General features: G+C 38.3%; 1 protein-coding gene across 2 annotated transcripts; it reads left to right on the forward strand.

Annotated features, from left to right (window-relative positions):
* On the forward strand, positions 1-24,665 carry LOC308606675 (uncharacterized protein). 2 transcript variants are annotated; one of them, XM_081217846.1, is made up of 5 exons: positions 1-329; positions 8,789-8,868; positions 9,882-10,008; positions 10,266-10,361; positions 20,611-24,665. In XM_081217846.1, exons 2-5 carry the CDS (start codon positions 8,860-8,862, stop codon positions 22,287-22,289), a joined length of 1,911 nt encoding a protein of 636 aa, XP_081073972.1. In that variant the 5' UTR covers positions 1-329; positions 8,789-8,859; the 3' UTR covers positions 22,290-24,665. The 2 variants fall into 2 exon arrangements, with proteins under 2 accessions (XP_081073972.1, XP_081073973.1); XM_081217847.1 differs by having other exon boundaries at positions 9,885-10,008.
* Positions 24,666-25,103: the final 438 nt, after the last annotated feature.

Below are 25,103 nucleotides of genomic sequence, written 5' to 3' on the forward strand. Positions count from 1 at the left end.
TGTTTGCGGAGGAAGAGCAGTGTGGACTCCTCCATTGAGACTTGCGTTCTAAACGCGGCCTGGAGTTCGTTGACGCTTGCCAAAGATAGAGCGGTGTGAGGACAATGGTCTTTGCCGAGCGAAGTGATAGGGTCCAAGACCGAGGCCTGTGAATTGAGACCACTGGGCTCTGGGCTCTTAAAGGTTGTCCCGGCTCCAGACTACATTTCCCAGTGTCCGCCATATCCGAGGCAAAGTTCTGTCCGCACACCGGCCCTTTCAGGACCATAGCAGGGGTCGTGCGCGAGTCCCTGAGGAACATCCACAGCTTGAGGGAACCGCAAAGTCGAGTGAGTCTAAGACCCGGAAGGGGAATGACCCCTGAGAGGCCGAGGCCGCGGCCGCGGGGGAGGGCAGTGAGGGGCTAACATTTTCGGAGTCTGAGGCTTTACCAGCCAGCAGGTGTGAGAAGGAAGACGGTGGGGAGTTGAGTATGCGTGTCCGCGCGCGCTAGCGATCGCGACAGGGAACCTTGGGTGCTTGTGTGAAATTGATACAGAAGCAAGGTGTGGGAGTGATCGCACGGGAACCGTAGAGGTGTGTGTGTGTGGACGGTGCGATGGTGACGGGAGCAGTATGTGATTGTAATTTAGGTGTGACTGTGCATGTATATGATTGTGACTGCGTCACCATGTGCGTGACCGTGTGTGTAAATATGGTAGCAGCAACTGTGAGGCCAGAGACAAAGAATTGAGCGTTGCGTTTAGTAACATTCACAGTCATTCGTGAATGTGTGGAGAGCAGTTTCTGTGGGGCTATTAGTTGGATTGGAGTAGGGTAACGTAGAATGAGGGGAGAGGAATGGGAGACAGTGTAGACCACATATTCGAAGAGTTTTTCTGTAAATATGAAAATGGAACAGCAGCTGGTGTGGGAGAAGTAACCTATCGGTATGCTGGTGGGAATGAGCCATGAGAGAAGGGAAAGAAGTTCAGGTAAGTGTGAGTAAGCCAGGCTCATCTGTGTGGTGTGTGCTGAAACTGCAAGAATAAAAGAAGGGTAGTAGCGTTGCAGCGAGTGAGCCAGGAGCTCAAGTTGTGAAAAAATAAGGGGAAGGAAATATACAGTGTTTGGTAGATGTCAGCAACAGTGAGGTGTGGTGAGATATATATGATCTATTGGCATGAAATTCAAAGGTAGAGCTTTTGTGGAGGACGAAGGGAGAACGGTCTGAGAGTAATAAGAGCAGGGAGGACACCTGCCCCACTTCCAGACCCAGTGGCAAGAGGCTGTGGGGTGGGGGTGGGGGGGAAACATAGAGAGGGCTGCAAGAGTCCTCTGGAGAGAGCCAGGTTTCTGTTAGATCCAAAGGTGAAGAGAGTGTTCAGGGAGGTAGTTGAGGATAAAAGAGGGGTTTATGACTGTGCATTCTAGAGGGCATACTGGAAAGTGTCAGGAGTTGAGGAGGGGTGAGAAAATGGGACATCCAACTGATGGGGAGTAGAATGTCTGAAAACAGAGATGATCAAGGAGCCTAGGGCTTTTTTGATGCACATAAACATGGATGCAGGGGATACTGATGCTTATTCTGGTTGGATTCACGGCAGTGTTAGAGAGGTAGTGGTGGGCTAGAAAGGTGGACTTTTAAGAATTCCCTCCGAAAGAGGGAAACTGAGGATGGAACCTTTAAGAGTGGTTGGGGTAGGCAGAATAATGCCCCTGCAAGGATGTCTGGACACCTGTGAATGTGTTTGTTACCTTACAAGGCAAAAGGAACTTTGCAAATGGGATTAAGGACCTCGAAGTGAGGAGATTATCCTGGATTATCCAGTTGGGCCCAAACTTATCACCTGGGTCCTTAAAGTCAGTATATCTTTTCCAGATGAGTTTAGAGTCCGAGGGAGATGTGATCACAGAACAGTGGTCAGAGAGATGCAAAGTTGCTGGTTAGATAAAGGAAGGTAGCCTTGAGCCAAGGAGTGTTGGTGGCCTCTAGGAACTGGATAATGTAAGGAAATTAATTCTCCCCTAGAGCCTGCAGAAAGGAGCACAGCCCTGCCAACACCTTGCTCTTAGCCCAGTGAGAACCATGTCAGACTTTTACCTAACAGTAAGATAATAAAGTTGTATTGTTTTAAGCCACTGCATTTATAATATGTTACTCAGTAGTAGAAAAATAATATAGTGGTATAGTTTCTTAGCCTCAGCTCTGTGGAAGGGTTTTGAACCGTGTGACATGAGGGGAACTCAATCCCTATTGATAAAATTTAGAACTTTAGGTAAAGCACATAGGCCCCCTCTTGTAATTTACAGTTTTGCTGCATTGTGATATTTTTTAACATTGGAATTTAATGAATTTTTCTTTGTGATCTAACATATGGTCAGTCTATAGTTATTTGTTTTGCACTTGGTTTATCTTGGATTGGGAGAAATGTGTTAAAATTCTCTATTATTAATGAAATTTTATCTTGTACAACCTGTAACTTCTGCTTCATGAAACGTCCTGCTATTCATAATTGTTATATGTTTATTGTGAATGGTAGACTTTAGTATTTTAGCATCCTCAAAATCATGGCCCTTGCTTATTTGTATGTTTGCATTTTGCCTTGTATATATTTCTCCATGATTTCTCCATAATTTGTAAAATAAACCTTTTTGTGGGGGGGGTGGTTTGCGGTACACGGGCCCTCACTGTTGTGGCCTCTCCCCTTGCGGAGCACAGGCTCCGGACGCGCAGGCTCAGCGGCCATGGCTCACGGGCCCAGCCGCTCCGCGGCATGTGGGATCTTCCCGGACCGGGGCACGAACCTGCGTCCCCTGCATCGGCAGGCGGACTCTCAACCACTGCGCCACCAGGGAAGCCCATAAAATAAACCTTTTTTGAAGTTTATCATATATACAGACAAGTGTATACTTGATGATACAAACAACCAATACAATCAAAATTGTACACCTTGAGTTACCACAAAGGGAACACCCACGTAATAAGCACCCAGATCAAGAAATAAACCATTGCCTGCATTCCAGAAGTCCCTCTTGTGCTCCTGTTCAGTCAGTAGCTTCCCCAAAGTAACCACCATACATCAGTTTCATCTGTTTTTGAACTTACGTGTAAGTGGAGTCATATAGTATATAACCTTTTGGCTTCTTTTGTGCAACATTATGTGAGATTCATCCGTATTGTATGTAAATATAGCTTACTGTTTGCATTGCTAAATGCACTAGTATTCCAGTGCATGAATATACCAACTATATTTGTCCATTCAACAGTTCTCATACAGTTGATATACATTTAGAACTCTTTATGTCCCTTGTACCTGAAGGACAGCTTGGCTGCATGTCAAATCTTTGACTCTCTCATTTGTTTTTCCACAAGTATATTGTAGGAGCTACCTCACTATTTGGGGCACTGAATTTAGCAGTCTAATGACAACTGAATTTCCTTTTTCTTATAGATGACTTGATATTTTTATCTTGATTCCCCATGGATTTTAGTCTAATAATTTTATTAGGAAATGTTTTGGTACAGACAATTTGAGACATTTTCTCTAGCAGTATAGTGTGTATTTTCATTATGCATATTCATGCCTTGTTTCAGAAAATTATTCTTGAATGTTAAAAATGTAGTTTTTAATATTCTCTCTTGATTTGGATTTCATCTATAGAGGCTCTGCTTAGTTGCAAGTTGGATCACTTCTTTTTTTTAAATTAATTTTATTGAAGTATAGTTGATTTACAATGTTGTGTTAATTTCTGCTGTACAGCAAAGTGACTCAGTTATAGTATATATATATGCTTTTCTTATTCTTTTCCATTATGGTTTATCACAGGATATTTTTTTAACATCTTTATTGGAGTATAATTGCTTTACAATGTTGTGTTAGTTTCTGCTGTATAACAAAGTGAATCGGCTGTAAGTATACATATATCCCCATATCCCCTCCTTCTTGCATCTCCCACCCACCCTCTAGGTGGTCACAGAGCACTGAGCTGATCTTCCTGTGCTATGCAGCTGCTTCCCACTAGCTATCTATTTTACATTTGGTAGTATCAAGGGATATTGAGTGTAGTTCCCTGTGCGATGCAGTAGGTCCTTGTTTATCCATCCGATATATAATAGTTTGCATCTGCTAATCTCAAACTCCCAATTCTGTCTTCTCTCACCGCCCCCCATTGGCAACCACAAGTCTGCTCTCTTTGTCTGTGAGTCTGTTTCTGTTTTGTAGATATGTTCATTTGTGTCGTATTTTAGATCCCACATATAAGCGATATCATGTGGTATTTGTCTTTCTCTTTCTGACTTACTTCACTTGGTGTGATAATCTCTAGGTCCATCCATGTTGCTGCAAATGGCATTATTTCATTCTTTTTAATGGCTGAGTAGTATTCCATTGTATATATTTACCACATCTTCTTTATCCATTCATCTGTTGATGGACATTTAGGTTGTTTTCATGTCTTGGCTATTGTAAATAGTGTTGCTGTGAACATAGGGGTGCATGTATCTTTTCAAATTATAGTTTTGTCTGGGCCTATGCCCAGGAGTGGGGGTTGCAGGATCATATGGCAACTCTATTTTTAGTTTTTTGAGGAACCTCCATTCTATTTTCCATAGTGGCTGCACCAAGTTATGTTCCCACCAACAGTGTAGGAGGGTTCCCTTTTCTCCACACCCTCTCCAGCATTTATGATGTATGGATTTTAATGATGGCCATTCTGACTGGTGTGAGGTGATACCTCATTGTAGTTTTGATTTGCATTTCTCTAATAATTAGCAATGATGAGCATCTTTTCATGTGCCTGTTGGCCATCTGTATGTCTTCTCTGGAGAAATGTCTATTTAGGTCTTCTGCCCATTTTTTGATTGGGTTGGTTTGTTGTTGTTATTGAATTGTATGAGCAGTTTGTATATTTTGGAAATTAAGCTCTTGTTGGTTGCATCATTTGCAAATATTTTCTTCCAATCTGTAGGTTGTCTTTTCATTTTGTGTATGGTTTCCTTTGCTGTGCAAAAGCTTATAAGTTTGATTGGGTCCCGTTTGTTTATTTTTGCTTTTATTTCTACTGACTTGGGAGACTGACCTAAGAAAACATTGGTATGATTTATGTCACAGAATGTTTTTCCTATGTTCTCTTCTAGGAGTTTTATGGTGTCTTGTCTTATATTTAAGTCTTTAAGCCATTTTGGATTTACTTTTGTGTATGACGTGATGGTGTGTTCTAACTTCATTGATTTACATGTGGCTGTCCAGCAAGTTGGACCACTTCTGACTTTCATTTTTTTCTTATAATAATTATCATCTCTTTGTTTCATTTTGTTCCATTTACTAACTTTTTTTGAAAATTTTATTTATTTTATTTATTTATTTTTGTCTGCATTGGGTCTTCGTTGCTGTGCGCGGGCTTTCCCTAGTTGCGGAGAGCAGGGCTACTCTTTGTTGCAGTGCGTGGGCTTCTCATTGCGGTGGCTTCTCTTGTTGTAAAGCACGGGCTCTAGAGTGCAGGCTCAGTAGTTGTGGCACATGGACTCAGTAGTCGTGGTTTACGGGCTGTAGAGCGCAGGCTCAGTAGTTGTGGCACATGGGCTTAGTTGCTCCACGGCACGTGGGATCTTCCCGGACCAGGGCTCGAATCCGTGTCCCCTGCATTAGAAGGCGGATTCTTAACCACTGCGCCACCAGGGAAGCCCCATTTTCTAACTTTTATATTTTTTGTTCCATGCTATACTTTCTGTAGTATTTCTCGTATGTTGTGCTGTTTGTAATTATTCTTCATTTCTAAAGTGGTTTTGCCTATGAAGTGGTTCTCTTTCATTCTTGAATTGTACTAGCTTTCATATGTGGTCTTCCTATCACTTCCTCCCCTTTCCTGAGATCATTGTACGATTTGTGCATGTAGTCTTGCTTCTGAGCTGTGATTGTATCATAACTTTTAAAAATTCATATTGGAATGTTGGGTAATAATTTTAATCTTCTCTGAAATTTTTAGTGAGTTTTCTTTATACATGGGGAATTTGGACACTCTTTTCAAACTTTTATCTAACATTACCTTTGGACACGGTGTTTCTAATTTTGTTTTTGGAGTGTGATTTTTTTTTTTTTTTTTTTTTTTTTTGGTATACCTGTCACTGGCACTTTCCTATGAAAAGGTGAACCGGGCAAAGTTAGTTTTTTAGGTTCTTCTGCTCAAGAGTTCCTTCCTCTGTTACTACAATAGAAGACAGTTTCTTTTAAAGATAACCCCTCTGAATATCCAGGCCTTCTTTGTTGTTCAGAACCTAACCTGGTTCAGGAAGACCCCTACTATCAGCTCTGAGAGCCACAGTGTCTTCTTTTCTGCAATTAAAGAATACAGTCAAGCTCCCAATTTATTCAATGAGGCTAGTATTACCCTGATACCAAAACCAAACAAAGCTTATCTCATAAAAATATGACACAAAAATCCTCAACAGGGCTTCCCTGGTGTCACAGTGGTTGAGAGTCTGCCTGCCGATGCAGGGGACACAGGTTCGTGCCCCGGTCCAGGAAGATCCCACATGCCACGGAGCGGCTGGGCCCGTGAGCCATGGCCACTGAGCCTGCACATCCGGAGCCTGTGCTCTGCAACGGGAGAGGCCACAACAGTGAGAGGCCCACGTACCACACACACACACACAAAATTAATTAATGTAATGCATCATATCAATAGAATGAAAAACAAAAATTGCATGATCATTTTAATAGACACCAAAAAAGTATTTGACAAAAGCCAATACCCTTTCATTATAAAAACACTATAAACTAGGAATAAAAGGGAATTTCCTCAATCTCATATAGGTTATCTATAAAAATCCTACAACTATTAATGGTGAATGTCTGAATCCTTTTCCCCTAAGATCAGTAATAAGACAAGAAGGTCTGCCTTTGCCACTTTTATTCAATATTGTACTGGAAGTTTTAGCCAGGGCAATTAGACAAGAAAAAGAAAAAGCATCTGGGTTGGAAAAGAAGGAAAACCATCTCTATCTGCAGATAACATGCTCTTTTATATAGAAAATCCTAAGGAATACATATCACAAAACACTGTTAGAACTAATAAGTTTAACAAAGTTTTAGGATGCAAGATAAATAAATAAAATCAATTGTATATTATACACTTGGAATGAACAATCCAAAAATGAAATTAAGAAAGCATTTCCATTGACAGTAGCACCAAAACAAATTAAATGTTTAGGAATAAATTTAACAACTGAAGGTGAAACTTATACTCTGAAAATGACAAAACAGGTATTAAGCAAACACTTGTACATAAATAATCATAGCAGCGTTATTTATAATAGCCAAAAAGTGGAAACAATCCAAATGTCCATTAACAGATGAATGGGTAAACAAAATGTTGTCTGTCCAAACAGTGGAATATTATTCAGCCAGTATTTCAGGAGTGAAATACTGATACATGCTACAATTTGGATGAACCTTGAAAACTTTATACTAAATGTTTTCACAATTTTGACAACCAGTCACAATAAGTTCACATACTATATTATTCCATTCCTATGAAAATCCAGAACAGGAAATCTGTAGAGACAGAAAGTAGATTAGTGGTTACTTAGGGTTGAGAGAGAGGTGGAGAGAGAGTGTAGGGTATTGAGGCGACAAGGAGTAATAGCTAAAGGATACAGGATTTCTTTCTGAGGTGATGAAAATATTCTAAAATTAACTTGTGGTGGCTGCACATGTTAATTTGCTAAAAAAAATGCTTACTTTAAATGCATTAATTGTAGAGTATATGAATTATATATCAGTAAAACTGCTTAAAAAATAAAAAAGAATACAGCCTATGTGTTTTGCCCCCTTAAATCCCCCTGACATCTCTATGCCTCCTTTTACCACCTCCACCGTCAATCACCTTTTCATAGCATTCCTGCTCACATACACTCATTGAGGATGTAGTCTGCTCCTCATAGGAATGAATGTTTCTTATGTCTTTGGAGAAGTGTCTATTTAGAGCTTCTGCCCATTTTTTGATTGGGTTGTTTGTTTTTTTGATATTGAGCTGTATGAGTTGTTCGTGTATTTTGGAGATTAATCTCTTGTCGGTTGCATTGTTTGCAAATATTTTTTCCTATTCTGTAGGTTATCTTTTCATTTTGTTTATGGTTGCCCTTAGTTTTGTGGTATGAGTGCTTTAGATAAAAATGAGTCAGTAAGTGTTATACACTTTGTGGGACATAGAGGAGATAGAGGAGATAGATGAAAGGCCACTGTCGTACAGGGAAGTACACAAGAGGGCCCTGGGCAAATGCACTGGGCTCCCAGATTGGAGAGTTTCCCTGGGGATGTCTAACTTTGGGTCCTTATTGTTAAAGGGGTTATTCAGGGGCTTCCCTGGTGGCGCAGTGGTTGGGAGTCTGCCTGCCGATGCAGGGGACGCAGGTTCATGCCCCGGTCTGGGAGGATCCCACATGCCGCGGAGCGGCTGGGCCCGTGAGCCGTGGCCGCTGAGCCTGCGCGTCTGGAGCCTGTGCTCTGCAACGGGAGAGGCCACAACAGTGAGAGGCCCGCGTACCGCAAAAAAAAAAGGGGGGGGGTTATTCAGAGCAAATCAGAATGGCCTTATCTCATATCCCGAATATCCTGATCCGTGTCATGATTTAGCATTACTGATTGGACTGAAACTTCATCCTGATGTATTTGAGTCTCTTGGGTTTTGGATAGGGCCAGGATTTCTGCAGATTTCCTCTGACCTTCCTTCAAGGAATAAAATGGTATTCTTACTCCATTTGAAAGCTCTGAGGAAAGCCTGACCTCTCATTATTCCTTCCCTCTAGCTCTGCTTTCTCAAGACTGCTTCACCGGGAGAGGAATCCAGAAGACTGAGCGACTCTTGGAATTTTAAGTTATGGCCCATGTGAGTTGGAATTTCTTCTCTCCAAAACTATAACCATTTATATCACAGCATGTCAATATTTTTATTCCTTATCCTTAAACTGCTTACCTGAGTCCACTATTCAACGTGGTAAGTGATAGTTGTGAAACAGTCTGGTGCCTTCCCTAGATGTCCCTCTTCTCTCCAACATGGCGTTCAATACCTCCTGTGACCTAATACTTTGACAGAGCACTGAAGGAGAAGATATTGTTTAAAGGAAATAGTAGAGACTTTTAAAAATCAAAACTGTGGCTCAACAAGGTGGAATTGTGTGACTAAAAGGGACCCGCTGCATGAAAGCTTTTATTTACTCTATATAATGGGGTGTTTCAATTAAGAAAGATGGGAGTTGGTGTTAGTTGGTATTCATTTTAGTAGTGGCACTTTGTCATGCTTTTAGATAGAGAATATAAGAGGAGGTTGAGTTCAGAGAGATCTGGGATTTTGCCAGGAAATCAATGAGAGAATAATATCATTAACAAGACATACGCTGATAGTCAGCTGACAGCCTAGAGATTTTATACGTTCTCCACAGAAAATGGTATTCAGTTAGAGAGTGTATCTCTTAAGAATCCTTTCAACTTCAACTAATAGAAAATTCAAGTAAAAGAAGCTGAAAGAAAAAAAAGAAAACTACTCTCACATAGTAAATCTGGAGTTGATTATTCCAGGTTATTATAGCCTCTCGGTGGTATCAACATAGAACTCATATGATATCTGTTCTTCTGGGCTGCCATCCTGTTGTCTTGATGTTTGTTACAGGAAGGCCATAACAATGTTGTGACTGAGCAACAGGAGATTTTAAGAGCATATAAGCACTTGGCTTCAGGGACACTAATTTCCATATTATTTCCCCCCACACAACAGGCAGCCAACTCCAGTGTTTTGCTGAATGTATGGACCTCTTCCTGCAGTTCCCTTTTCCATCTTTTCCCCATCATCCATCTAAAAGATTTCTTTTAACTTCACTGTTGATGTTTGGGTTTGTCATTCAGCAGTTGATGATGTTCAGGGATGTAGCTGTAGACTTCTCTCAAGAGGAGTGGGAGTGCCTGGACTTGGAACAGAGAGCTCTGTACCGAGACGTGATGTTGGAGAACTACAGCAACGTGGTCTCACTGGGTAAGATTCAGAATTTGACCCCAGAAATTCCTGATTCCTACATTGTGAACTTTTGGATTGCCTTTCAAGTGTCTAGGGGGATTTCTGACCTATTTCTGGGAAAATGGTTTGTGCTTTATAAATTTGGCAATAATTATCATCATTGGGGAACTCCATCTTCCCCATCCTTTATGCATTTTTCTTGCCCTTTCTAATAACTAAGGGACTTACAGAATCCTTACCACGTGGTAATTTCCTGTTTCTTATTTTCTGATCAGGACTTTGCCTTTATCAGCCAGATGTGTTCTCTTTACTGGAGAAGGGGAAAGAGCCCTGGATGGTTTTGAAGGATGAGACAAGAGGACCTTGCCCAGGTGAGTGAGGGCTGAGCAGGCACAAGGAGGCCATCATTGCAGGTAACACCCAGCTGTTTAGTGAGTCAGTAACATCTCTGTAATATTGGTCTAGAATTTCCTCCTCAGAGGCCAAAAGCCTGTGGGTAAAGGCCTGAGACCTAGAAATAAAAGTAACCTTTTCAACATGAATTTCCAACTGAACCTTCTCTTCAACTCCAAATACTACTCCATTTCAGTGCTCTCATTTTTCCTTCATGTTACGAAAATGTAAATGCCGTTCTTTTTCTCCAGTGGTCAGTTTATCTATGGTTTGGATTAAGTTTCTTCCCATTTCTTTTTTTCCATTTCTATATTTGTAAATTTCATCACTCTCTAAAAAAACATTTTTGACCCTGTTTTTCATTTTACCTGCTATTTCTTGAATTTTTCTTATTTTGCCTAGTTTCTCCTTGCTTCTGCATTTTCTTCATTAATTAACTCTTTCTTTTAAGCAACATTTATTGATTTTATAATTTCATTTTAGGTTAAGAAGGGTTAACAAAGAGTCTGTAATCAATTAAGAAATTTGGTATTCTTTCCTATGACTGGAACATTTTCATAAATTTCTGCAGAGTAGGCTTTACGTTAAGAGAAGGCCTAATAGGCTGCTTTTTTATGGTTTCTTGCTACAGTGAAGAGGAAATGGCAGGAGAGTGGTTAGGGCTATTGGAAGACAATGAGGAGAGAGTACAGTGTCATAAAAGACAAGTCCTGGCTGTGAAAAGGAAGCGAGGGGTACATTTGGCAACTAGATGGTAATTGATGAATTTTCTGTTATGGGCAGGAGTCAGGTTGAAATAACTTACTCTTGGAGCTTCTTTTTTATTGGAAATGTCAAGGAAAGAAAATAAATTTTATTTCCTTATTGGAATCATGTTTCTAAATTCCAGAACCTATATTGATGTTTTAAAATTGTTCTTTTTCCGAGCTATTGATACATGGAAAAACTTGAATGAATCTCAAGGATGTTATGCTGAATGAAAAATGCCAATCTCAAAAGTGTAATTGACATATAACATTCACATACTATATGAATTCATTTATACAAAATTCTGGAAATCACAAAGTTAGAGATTGAGAACATATTAGTGGTTGTCAGGGGTTAGGAATGGGCAGGGAGCAGTGGTGGTGGTGGTTATGACTATAAAGAGATAGCATGAGAGAGAACATCTTTGTGGTGATGGACTATTTCTGTATCTTGATTCTTGTGGTGATTATAGGAATCCACATATGTGATGAAATTACATAAAACTGTACACATATGTTGTGCCAATGTTTATTTCATGATTTTTATATTGTAGTATAATTATGTAAGATGTATTCATTGGGCAAAACTGGGCAGAGGGTACACAAGACTCTCTGGAGTATCTTTGCAAATTCTTGTGAATGTATAATTATTTCAAAATAAATGCTTTTAAAACTTACTTTGTTCTGTAAGGTATATACAGTTTTCTCTCATTTTTATTCCCTGAACACTACCACGTATGTTTTTAATTTTAGTTTATTTTCACATATTATGATTATACTATTATATATTAAGGTTGTTCTGCATTTCTTGTTACTGAAGTTACCACTCTTGGTACATGTCAGTTATTCCTGGGATTTTTCTGCATTAGGTGATACTTACATTTCAGATATGAGATTCCTTAGCCAAAGGGTTCAAAGTTAGAAAATCATGTGCCCAACTAATTTAAGATACTTCGTTGAAAAAAGTTATTTTATTTTATCTTATTTTATTTTTGTTTTTTTTGTGTGTGTGGTACATGGGCCTCTCACTGTTGTGGCCTCTCCCGTTGTGGAGCACAGGCTCCGGACGCGCAGGCTCAGCAGCCACGGCTCACGGGCCCAGCCACTCTGCGGCATGTGGGATCTTCCCGGACCGGGGCACGAACCCATGTCCCCTGCATCGGCAGGCGGACTCCCAACCACTGCGCCACCAGGGAAGCCCATTGAAAAAAGTTATTTTTAATCATACAAAATTATATGAATACTTTAAATAACCTGTGCTATTTATTTATAACCCATAACTGTTTCATCCATGTTTCAGTAGAGGGCCATGACATGTTCTCCCTAATTGCAGTTCTGCCTATTCTTTCTTATATCAACCATTCCAATAATTCTTTCTCCTAATTTCTTGGTTCTGTTTTATTAAAGGGAGTGGTAATTTAGGCAGTCTAACTGTAGATGCTTTATTTTTCCCAATCTTTAAAAAAATTTTTTTATTGAGCTGTAATTGACATACAACATTATATTGGTTTCAGGTATACAACATAATGATTTGATATTTGTATATGCTGTGAAATGACCACTACAATAAGTCTAGAGATCCTCTATCCCCATACAAAGTTACAAAATATGCCATATAATATTGACTATAACCACCATGCTTTGCATTATATCCTCATGATTACTTTATGTTATGACTGCTGGTTTGTACTTCTTGACCCTCTTCACCCATTTTGCCCAACCCCCCACCCCTTTGGCAACCACTGTTGTGTTCTCTGTGTCTATGAGATTTGTTTTGCTGGTAAGTTTTTGATTACTGATTCAATTTCCTTACTACTAGTAATCAGTCTATTCTGATTTGTATTTCTTCATGATTCAGTCTTGGAAGATTGTATGTTTCTAGGAATTTATCCATTTCTTCTAGGTTGTCCAATTTGTTGGTGAATAATTGTTCATAATAGTTCCTTATGGTCGTCTGTATTTCTTTGTCATCAGTTTTAACTTCTCTTTCATTTCTGATTTATTTGAGCCCTATCTCCTTTTTTCTTAGTGAATCTAGCTAAAGGTTTGTCAATTTTATTTTTTTAAAGAACCAGCTCTCAGTTTCATTGATCTTTTCTAGTATTTTTTTTTTTTTTTTTTTTTTTTTGGCTGCACTACATGGCTTGTGGGATCTCAGTTCCCCAACCAGGATTTGAACCTGGACCACAGCAGTGAAAGCCCAGAATCCTAACCACTAGGCCACCAAGGAACTCCCTCTAATATCTCTTTAGTCTCTATTAGTGAGACTAATCTCACTATTAGTCTCTTAGTCTCTATTAGTAATTAGTCTCTATTAGTCTCTTTAGTGATCTTTTATTTCCTTCCTTCTACTACCTTTGGGCTTAGTTTGTTGTTCTTCTTTTTCTCGTTCCTTTAGGTGTAAGGTCAGATCATTCATTTGAGATATTTTTGTTTCTTGAGATAAGCCTGTATCACTATGAACTTCCTTCTTAGAACTGCTTTTGCTGCAAGACATCAATTTTGGTATGTTGTATTTCCATTTTCATTTGTCTCAAGGTATCTTTTGTTTTCTCCTTTGATTTCTTCATTGACCTATTGCTTGTTCAGGAGCATGTTATTTAATCTCCAAATATTTGTGATTTTTCCAGTTTTCTTTTTGTGATTTGTTTCCCATTTTATACTGTTGTGGTCAGAAAAGATGGCTGATACGATTTCAGTCTTCTTAAATTTATTGAGACTTGTGGCATACTATATGATCTATCCTGGAGAATGTTCCATGTGCACTTGAAAAAAATGGATACTCTGCTGCTTTTGGAAGGAATGTTCTGTATATATCTATTAAGTTAATATGGTCTAATGTGTCATTTAAGGCACATATTTCCGTATTGATTTTCTGTCTGGATGATTTATCCATTGATATAAGTGGAATATTACAGTCCCCTACTATTATTGTATTGCTGTCAATTTCTCCCTTTAGGTCTGATAATATTTGCTTTATATATTTTGGTGCTCCAGTGTTGGTTGCATAGATATCTACAAGTGTTATATCTTCTTGTTGTATTGACCTCTTTATCATTATGCAATGCCCATCTTTGTGTTATATTATAGTCTTTGTTTTAAAATCTTTTATGTCTGAAATAAGTATAGCTCCCCCAGCTTTTTTGTTGTTGTTGTTTCCTTTTGCATGAACACTCTTTCCATCCTCTCACTTTTAGTGTGTGTGTATTCTTACACCTGAAGTGAGTCTCTCATAGGCAGCATATAGATGGGTCTTCTTTTTTATCCATTCAGCCACTATACGTCTTTTGAATGATGAATTTAATTCATTTACATTTAAAATAATTATAGATAGGATATACTTACTGCCATTTTGTTAATTGTTGTCTGGCTGTTTTGTGGTTCCTCTTCTCTTGCTCTCTTCCCTTGTGATTTGATGAATTTCTTTAGTGGGTTTTTTTTTTCCAGATTCCATTCTCATCATCTTTTCTGTATTGTAGATTTTTGCTTTGTGGTTACCATGAGGCTCACAAATATCAGCATATATGTGTGTGCATGTGTGTGTGTGTATATGTATATGTACACTCTACTTTAAAAGTTGATAGGTTAAATTGAATGCATTCTAAGACTCTACATTTTTACTCCTCTCTTCCCACATTTTGTTTCTGATTTCATATTTTACATCTTTTCATTTGTGTATCCCTTTACTAATTATTGTAGTTATAGTTATTACTTTCGTCTTTTAACTTTTATGTTAGCTTTATAAGTGATTAGTCTACTACCTTTACTAGATATTACCTTCACCAGTAAGGTTTTTTTTCATATGTTATAGTGTCCTAATTAGTGCCGTTTTCCCAGCTTTAAAAAGTCCTTTTAATATTTCTCGTACGGCTGGTGTAGTTGTAGTGATCTCCTTTAGCCTTTGCTTGTCTGGTAAACTCTTTATCTCTCCTTCAATTCTGAATAATAACATTGCCAGGTAGAGTATTCTTGACTGTAAGTTTTTTCCTTTTAGCACTTTGAATATATCATGCCACTCCCTTCTGGCCTGCAAAGTTTCTGCTGAAAAATCTGCTCATTGTCTTATGGGGTTCCCTCGTGTGTAACAAGTTGTTTTCTCTTGCTGCTTTTAAAGTTCTCTTGTTATCTTTAATTTTTGACATTTCAATTATATTGCATCTTGGTGTGGATGTCTTTTGGTTTATCTTGTTTGGAGTTCTCTGGGATTCCTGGATCTAGATGTCTGTTTCCTTCCCCAGGTTATGGAAGTTTTCAACCTTATTTTTCAAAATAAGTTTTCTTTCTCTCTCTCTCTTCTCCTGGGACTCCTATAATGTGAATGTTGTTCTGCTTGATGTTGTCCCATATCTCTGTCAAGCTATCTTCAGTTTTAAAAACTTCTTTTTTTTTTGCTCTCTGTTGGGGTGAGTTTCACTACCCTGTCTTCTAATCACCAGTCCTTTCTTCTGTTTTATCTAGTCTGCTGTTGAACACCTCTAGTGTATTTTTTAGTTCAGTATTCTTCAACTCTGTTACTTCTGTTTGGTACTTTTTTATATTTCCATCTTTGTTGAAGTTCTCTCAGTGTTCATTCTTCTCCCAAGGTCAGATGCTCCTCAGCATTTTTATGACCATTACTTTGAACTCTTTATCAGATAAATTACTTATCTTCATTTCATTAAGATATTTTTCCTGGGATTTTATTTTGCTTTTTCATTTGGAACATATTTATTTTTCCCTCATTTTGCTTGACTCTTTATTTTTGTTTCTATGTATTAGGTGAACCAGCTACCTCTCCCAGTCTTGAAGAGTGGTTATAGGAAGACTGGGGCTGTGTTTCAGTCTGCTGTCTGTGCAGTACCCTGGGGGTAATAGCCTGCCAAGAACTCTCTGATTGTTTCAGTCCCATGGAACCCAGAAACACAACCCACCCCAGCCCTCAGAGCCAGATATTCAAGGGATGTCCCCTTGGATGTGGGCTTGGGTATGTGGACGTCCCCCATGTTGACTCAACTTGTGTTGGGTGGGGCTGCAGAGGGCACCAGGCTGGGGCAAGACTGCCCAATGGGTTGGGTATGGCTGTGGGGACACACCAGGCTGGGGCAAGCCCAGTCACCAGCTTGGGTGGGACTGTGGGGAGCACATCCCACTGGTGCTAGCAAAGTAGAGGGAGAGTGTAAAGTGGCACCCGCCAGCACCTCCATCTCTGGAGACAGTTACAACAGGTCCCAGCAGATACTTTAATATTAGCAAAAGGATCTCCATATATGGTCTAGGCACTTTGCAAACTTCTGCTTTTTTCCTGGGTCTTGGGGTGAGTAAGTCTGTGCACAAGCCCTTTAAGAGCAGAATCCCCATTTCCTATAGCCCTTTGGTTTTCCTGGACATAAGCCCCATTGGTTTTCAAAGCCAAGCATTTTGAAGGCTCATCTCTCTAGTGTAGGTCCCAAGGTTTGGGGTGTCTAATGTGGGGCTTGAACTCTTTGCTCCTCCTAGGGAACTCTGTATTTGTGAGATCCCTCCCAATTGTGAGTTGCCACACCAGGGGTGGGGTTTTTGGAAAGACTACTTCTCTACCTCTCCTGCCTGTCTCAGTGTGGCCCTTTGATCCTTTGCTGTGCAAGAGCTTTTCAGTTAAGTGTCAGGTCTTTTTCAGAGGGTGTCTGTATTTAATTAGATTTGATGTGTCTGTGGGAGGAGGTGAGTTCAGGACCTTCCTATGTTTTCATTTTGAGCTTCCCGCCTATTTTTTTTCCAGTCTTTATGATTGAGTCTCTAAACTACTAACATAAAATTTGTAGCCTTCTTGAATGAGTTTTTGTAGAGCATTCAGCTTAGTTTTCATAAAAACAGACAACCTTTCTCTCATATTTCTTTACATAATGTTATTTAAAAATATAAATAAGGGCCTCCCTGGTGGCGCAGTGGTTGAGAGTCCGCCTGCCGATGCAGGGGATACGGGTTCATGCCCCGGTCTGGGAGGATCCCATATGCCGCGGAGCGGCTGGGCCCGTGAGCCATGGCCTCTGGGCCTGCGCGTCCAGAGCCTGTGCTCCGCAACGGGAGAGGCCACAACAGTGAGAGGCCCGCATACCGCAAAAAGAAAAAAAAAAAAAAAAAATATATATATATATATATATATATATATATAAATAAAATATCAGGAACAGTTGGTATAAACAGGTTTGGAAGCAAACAGCTGATTCATGGTAAGCGCATGGGCATCCTAGAGGTAGCTATTACTTGAATGCTTTTGTATATTGTGGACATTAATCCTTGTGTTTTCTTAAGGATTGGAGGGCGTTGGTTCATATGGAAGTCAGGAACAAAATAAGTTTCAGTGTAGCCTCACTAAAAATGGGTCATTTTTAATTAAAACCTTTAATAATTTAATAGGATAAAGGCTATTGATTTCTAGTGGGGACAAATATTTCCCCTGAGTTGTTTACTGATTTGCTACTCATTTATTCGATAACTGTCTGCTCTGTGCTTGACTTATCTGTATCACTTGTTGGCTTAATACTTTTTATTTTTAGTGTGAATGGGCATTAACATAAGGAAAACACTAATACACTAGTGCCTAATTAGAATGACTAAAATTATATTTGTTTTCTTTAGGATTTTTCTTGTATTTATTTATTTAGTTTCCTAAAATTTTTATTTTACAACTTAATCGAAGTATAATTGTAGAATAATAAACTCCACATATTTGAAGTTACAATTTGATCTTTTTTGACATGTGTGTGTATCCATGAAATTATCACTATAATCAAGACAACAAACACTTCAGTCATTGCCAAATTTCCTTGTGTCCCTTTGTTATCCATCCCTTCTTCCACCTCCGTCCCAAAGAAATCACTGACTTGCTCTCTGCAACTCTAGATTAGTTTATATGTTCTAGAATTTTATATAAATTGACTTATACAGTGTATACTTTTTTGGCCTTGTTTCTTTTGCTAGCATAATTTTCAGATTCATCTATGTTGTTGTGTTTATCAATAGTTTATTTTTTATTTCTCTGTAGTATTCCATTCATGGGTATGCTGTAATTTATTTATTCATACACCTGTTCATGGACATTGTTTTTAAGATTCTCAGCCATTATCTTTTCAAATATTGCTGCTTCTTCCATTCTTCTCTGTGTAAGTTTCCATTTACACTTGTGTTTAATCTCCTAACTGCATCTTCTATGTCATAATGCTTCTCTTATGACTTTTCCAGTCTTTTTCTCATAGAATTTTTCTTTTGACCTATATTGGTTTCTTGTTCTCTGATAAAATGATTAATTTTATGTTTTAGCTACTTGAGCATAGTTATTTTTAAACTCTGTCTTGTAACTGCAATATCTAGAATCCTTATAGATGCATTTCTGCTATCTATTGTTTCTATAGTTTCTATATTCATGTTGTCTGGTTATTTCTTTAATTTCGTGCCAGACACTGTTTGCAAAATGTGAAACTAATCACTAGGATATCTTCCTTTATAGAGAATTTCTGTTCGCTTTTACCAAGTTCTGAAGCATTTTTGTTGTTATCTCAATCCGTTGCCCTCCTTGGTCACTGGGATAAATTGAAACTGAGCTATAGTTCCTGTGTAGGTCTACCTCTGTTTTACCCACATTCCTAGGTTATGGTCCTTCAGTTATAACTCAACATGAGAGATGTTTAGGACACCCCCTGTAGACAGACCCTAGATACCAATCTCTGTTACTTTAACCTTGAGAACATGTCATATGTTCTATCAGTCTCTAAGCCAAATGCTAATACCAGTACAAATTCTTTTTTTCTTTTATTGGAGTATAATTGCTTTACAATGTTCTGTTAGTTTCTGCTGTAGAACAAAGTGAATCAGCTATGTGTATACATATATCCCCTCCCTCTTGAGCCTCCCTCCCAACCCCTCCAGTACAATTTCAGTAGTAGAAATTGGATAAGCCCTTCAGCATATTCAAATAGTAGCAGTTGTAGTATTTTCTTGCTTTGTTCTTCTAAAATATTTTACCAATAAATGTGATATCCCATGGAAATTTGGTAAAGATCACTTGAGAAAGGGCTTGAAAGCATAAAATCAAATGGATGAGCAATACTGTAAACTCAAGAAATAAAACAAAAACACCTTGGTTGGGATCATCTGACAAAATATGACTTGACTAATAGGCACAGTGGAGAAAATGAGCAGGGCAAAGTATTTAAATGTGCATAAGCAAATGGAAGAATAAGTAAGTAGGTATGATTCCATGTCTCTGAGCTAGCATGGATATGCTTTTGTTTCCTCTTATCTGTACAGAAAGTAATGTAGAATTATGTGTACTCATTTCAGTAGAGATGGAAGGCTTTTTTTTTTTTTGACGTGTAGTGTATTGTTTTTTTACAGAATTAAAAAAAATTTTTTTTTTAATACCTAACATGTGCTAAGTGTTGATTTACCATACTGGGTAAAACAGTCTAAAGTCTTTAAATTGATATCCCATGATTGGGGTAGTACCTGCACTTATTTTTTTGTTGTTGTTGAACTCCTCAGATGAAATTGACCTGAACAAAACTTTATATATACATATATATGTATATTTTTTTGGCTGTGTTGGGTCTTCGTTGCTGCACGTGGGCTTTCTCTAGTTGTGGTGAGCGGGGGCTACCCTTTGTTGCGGTGCACGGGCTTCTCATTGCATTGGTTTCTCTTGTTGTGGAGCAGGGGCTCTAGCCTCATGAGCTTCAGTAGTCGTGGCATGTGGGCTCTGTAGTTGTGATGCATGGGCTTAATTGCACCACAGCATGTGGGATCTTCCCAGAACAGGGCTCAAACCCATGTCCCCTGCATTGGCAGGTGGATTCTTAACCACTGCACCACGAGGGAAGTCCCTGAGCAGAACTTTATATATTTACTCACCTGCCTCAGCTTTTTTAGTTCATTTAAATTTCTGTTTATTTCTTGCCCTTTTTTATATTGCCCAGAATTTGTTAAACCATTCACATTTCATATGCTCTATTTATTTTATTTTATTTTATCTTATTTATGTTTTGTGGCTGTGTTGGGGCTTTGTTGCTGTGTGTGGGCTTTCTGTAGTTGTGGTGAGCGGGGGCTACTCTTCATCGCGGTGCATGGCTTCTTATTGTGGTGGCTTCTCTTGTTGTGGAGCACGGGCTTTAGGCTCACGGGCTTCAGTAGTTGCAGCACATGGGCTCAGTAGTTGCAGCATGCGGGCCCTAGAGCGCATGGGCTTCAGTAGTTATGGCGCGTGGGCTCAGTAGTTGTGGCTCGTGGGCTCTAGAGCGCAGGCTGAGTAGTTGTGGTGCATGGGCTTAATTGCTTCTCAGCATGTGGGATCTTCCCCGACCAGGGATCAAACCCATGTCCCCTGCATTGGCAGGTGGATTCTTAACCACTGTGCCACCAGAGAAGTCCCTGCTCTATTTATTTCAGGATTTATTTCTTATTTCTACATTGGAAATTTTAGTTCTCTTTGAACAGTAAAACAGTATGAATTTATTTTCTTATTTTTCAGACATGCAATCCAGGTGTAAGACCAAGACATCACCAAAAAATGGCATTTTTGACAGAGGATTACCTCAGTGGGAAATAATGGAAATTTGTAAAAAACATAGCCTTGAATGTTTATGTTTTAAAGGTGATTGGGAAAGCAAAGGTCAGTTTGAAACACAACAGGAAAACCAGGAAGAATGTTTTAAGCAGATTATGCTCACCTGTGAAAAAATTCCCACATTTAACCAGCAAACAACTTTTAATCTACTTCAGAGACTTAATACAGTAAAGAAACTGAATGAATTTAAAGGGTGTAGGAAAGCATTTTGTTCTGACACAGACTGTATTCAACATCAGTTAATTCACACTGGTGGAAAATTTTGTGATGATAAGGAATGTGAGAAGACCTTTTTTCCTGATTCAGAACTTACTCAATATCAGACAGTTTACACTGCTAAGAAAACATATGAATGTAAAGAATGTGGGAAGGCTTTTAGTTTGCGTTCAAGTCTTACTGGTCATAGGAGAATTCATACTGGTGAAAAACCTTTTAAATGTAAGGAATGTGGGAAGGCCTTTAGATTTCATTCACAACTTAGTGTCCATAAGCGTATTCATACTGGTGAGAAATCTTATGAATGTAAGGAATGTGGCAAGGCCTTTAGTTGTGGCTCAGACCTTACTCGACATCAGAGAATTCATACTGGTGAAAAACCCTATGAATGTAATGACTGTAGGAAGGCCTTTAGTCAGCGATCACATCTTACTAAACATCAGAGAATTCACACTGGTGAAAAACCTTATGAATGTAAGGAGTGTGGGAAAACTTTTACTCGTGGCTCACACCTAACTCAACATCAGAGAATTCACACTGGTGAGAAATCTCATGAATGTAAAGAATGTGGAAAAGCCTTTATTCGTGGTTCAAATCTTGCTCGACATCAGAATGTTCATGTTGGTAAGAAACCCTATGAATGTGAGAAATGTGGGAAAGCCTATGTCTGGAGTTCACACCTTGCTCGACATCAGCGAATTCATACTGGTAAGAAACCTTTTGAATGTAAGCAATGTGGGAAGACATTTATATGGGCCTCATACCTTGCTCAACATGAGAAAATTCATAATGAGAGAAAACCGTATGAATGTAAGGTATGTGGAAAGACCTTTATTCATGGTTCAGAGTTTAATCGACATCAGAAAATTCATACTGGTGAGAGAAACTATGAATGTAAGGAATGTGGAAAGGCCTTTTTTCGTGGTTCAGAACTTAATCGACATCAGAAAATCCATACTGGAAAGAGATCATATGAATGTGAAGAGTGTGGAAAAGCCTTTCTCTGGGGTTCACAACTTACACGACATCAGAGAATACATACTGGTGAGGAACCTTACGTATGTAAAGAATGTGGGAAATCTTTTATCTGGGGTTCACAACTAACACGACATAGGAAAATTCATACTGATGCAGAACCCTATAAATGTAAGGAAAGTGGCCAGATCTTTAGTCATCATTCTTATTTTGCTGAACAGAAAATTCACAGTGGTGAGAATCTTTATCAATGGAAATATTATGGGAACACCATTAGTCATGACTCATGCTTTGCTCAACACCAGAGTATTTACACTTTTGAGAAATCCTATGAACGTAAAGATTTTGAGAGGGCATTTTCTCCAGGCTCTCACTTTATTTCACTCTTGTGAAATCTTGTGATATAAAAATGTAGGAAAAGTCTTTATTCATGACTTGTTAATTGATCTCAGTTCATTCCTTCTTTTGAGAAAGCCCGTAGTGTAAATAATATTGGAAGACCTTTCGACAGAGCACGCAAAGAATTCCTAATGCAATCTATATTAATGGAGGAAAGCTTTACTGATTGTTTATCAATTATAGAATATCGGGTAAAGTCCTACAAGTAAGATGATAGTGTGAATCCCTTCTGAATCATTCTGAAAAGATTCTCCACGTCATTGATATTATGCACATTGAACTGAAGTCTAACTCATCTAGGGAAACTTTCCATCATTACTTAAATCTTGTTGCATTTCCACAAAATCACACTGAAGGTGAATTTGTGTTTTGTAATTAATCTGGAAAAGCCTTAAGCTGTGTCATACAACTTATTTGGTATGTCTTAGTTTCAGTACCTCTTACCTCCTAATTTTTTGGAAAGTAACTTAATTCTGTGTTTGCTTACTTATTAGATTGTAAGGGTTAAATTAGTTTGAGGATTTAAATGACTTAATGACCATCATTAATAATAGTATTAGACCATTTCTATGAGAGGAAGACCTTAAGAGATTATAGACGAATATGCCATCTGTATGTATATCTTATTGAACAGCAGAATGTTAATTCTGAAGAAAAACTGGTAAAATCGAATGAAGCAAAGAAAGCTTTGATTCAGTATTAATTTCATTTGCTACATAAAAAGACTCATAAAGAAAGCCTTATGGTTTTCATGAAAGTGAGGTTGTTGAGTGCTCAGCATTTTTTAAGGCATTTGGAAGAGATTTGTTTCTAACAAATTTCTAAAGCCAAATGGCATAATCCATTTTTTCACCACAATTAAATTTTGGAAATTAGAAAATAGCCAAATGAATTCTGACCTCTTGGAAGTTTAGTGCTACATATATAAACAATTCTCAGATTAATGAGTAAATCAAAAGTGAAATTACAGGCAATTTGGATGTGAATGATAATGGGACGCCTATAAATCAAATCCTATGAATGTGGCCGTAGCACTTCTCAATGGAAATTGCTCTGTGTATAAAACCAAGAAGATTGAAGGCAGTTTATTTCTTGTCACCACTGTATCTCCAGCTTTTAGAACAGTGCCTGTCATATTGTGGGGTCCAAATATTTATCAAGTTAAATAATGATTACTCAAACAAGCTAGAATAAGAGCAAATGCCTCCAAGTGAACTGATGGAAAGGTTTAATGAAAATAATGCAAAAATCATGGAATAAAGAACAATACTTAAGGATTTTTATTTTAAATCAAAATGTTTCTTTGAAGAAAACTGTTATTTACTAGACTTTGGCAGTGCCTCCACATTATAAGAAAGGAGAAATGTGATACAACCACATGTTTAGAGGAATTTTTAAAGGTCATGTAAATATATATAAACTATTAGACACAAATTTTTAAATATAGAAAGTAAAATTTATTTTCTAGGAAAACATTATCTTAAATGATTAAAATTTGAGAGTAAATAAAAAGGGCTAATTGGAAGAAAACTTTTTTTTTTTTTAATGGAGGATCAGATAATTGTATAGGGTACATCCTGAAGGAACAGAAAATCCTATGGAAAAGTTATTCACTCATGCTAAAAGACTAAGTAACATAATTCTGATAATAAAATTAGATGTAGCCCTTGAACAACATATTCCAGAATAATTTCATTCATGAACATACATGAAAAAAAAATGAGAGTCAAATGATATTTACTCAGAATGTTTAACCTCTGATCTGGATGGGTGGTAATTCTACAGTTTAAACAACAGCAAAATATGATGAAAATGTAACCTTCTCAGTTTAGTACTTAATAAGTTTATTCTATGTGCATTTTCTTCGTACCTTTTAGTATTACATGAATTAAGGAATAGTGAATATATGTACATATATTTAGCATGTTTATAATTCAGTTATTTAACAGTACTTAAACAGTATTAGGGGGACTTCCCTGGTGGCACAGTGGTTAAGAATCTGCCTGCCAATGCAGGGGACACAGGTTCGAGCCCTGGTCCAGGAAGATCCCACATGCCACGAAGCAACTAAGCCCATGCACTGCAACTACTGAGCCTGCGCTCTAGAGCCCGCGAGGAACAACTACTGAAGCCTACAAGCCTTGAGCCCGTGCTCTGCAACAAGAGAAGCCACTGCAGTGAGAAGTCCACACACTGGAATGAAGAGCAGCCCCCGCTCAACGCAACTAGAGAAAGCCCGTGCACAGCAACGAAGACCCAACACAGCCAAAAGTAAATAAATAAAATAAATAAATTTATTTTAAAAAAGAAACAGTATTAGGGAACAGTACTTCCATCCGAATTATTGTCTTCTATGGAATTTCACAACTCATGGGGAAAGTGAAAATTTTTTTGTTATATTGCTTTATTATTAATAAACAAGCTATTTCATTCATGCTGACTAAATTTTTTTTAAAGTGACCAGTACACTGAGAAAAATAACATTTAGAACTTTCTGGACATCCATATAAAGATAAGTATGAGCCATTCTGTTTTCCTTTGGCCTGGACTGCCTTGTTGAGTGTATTATCTACTGCTCCTATCTCCTTCATGGTGAGTTTCTGGATCTCCTTGAATGCCTGAGGTACATGCTTCTTGAGCTCCACTCCACTGATATGTTTGTGAATATTGGTAATGTCTTCTCTAGCCTATCTTATAGATGACAGAAAGCCCTTAGTTTTTCCCTAACCACCTTTCTTCTCAGGAGCCATTTTACTACAACCATGTTGGAAAAGAACTTGTTATAATTAGTCTTAGTGCATCTGGAT

Source organism: Mesoplodon bidens (assembly GCF_964165515.1).
Source record: "Mesoplodon bidens genome assembly, chromosome: 18".
NCBI classification, from domain to species: domain Eukaryota; kingdom Metazoa; phylum Chordata; class Mammalia; order Artiodactyla; family Ziphiidae; genus Mesoplodon; species Mesoplodon bidens.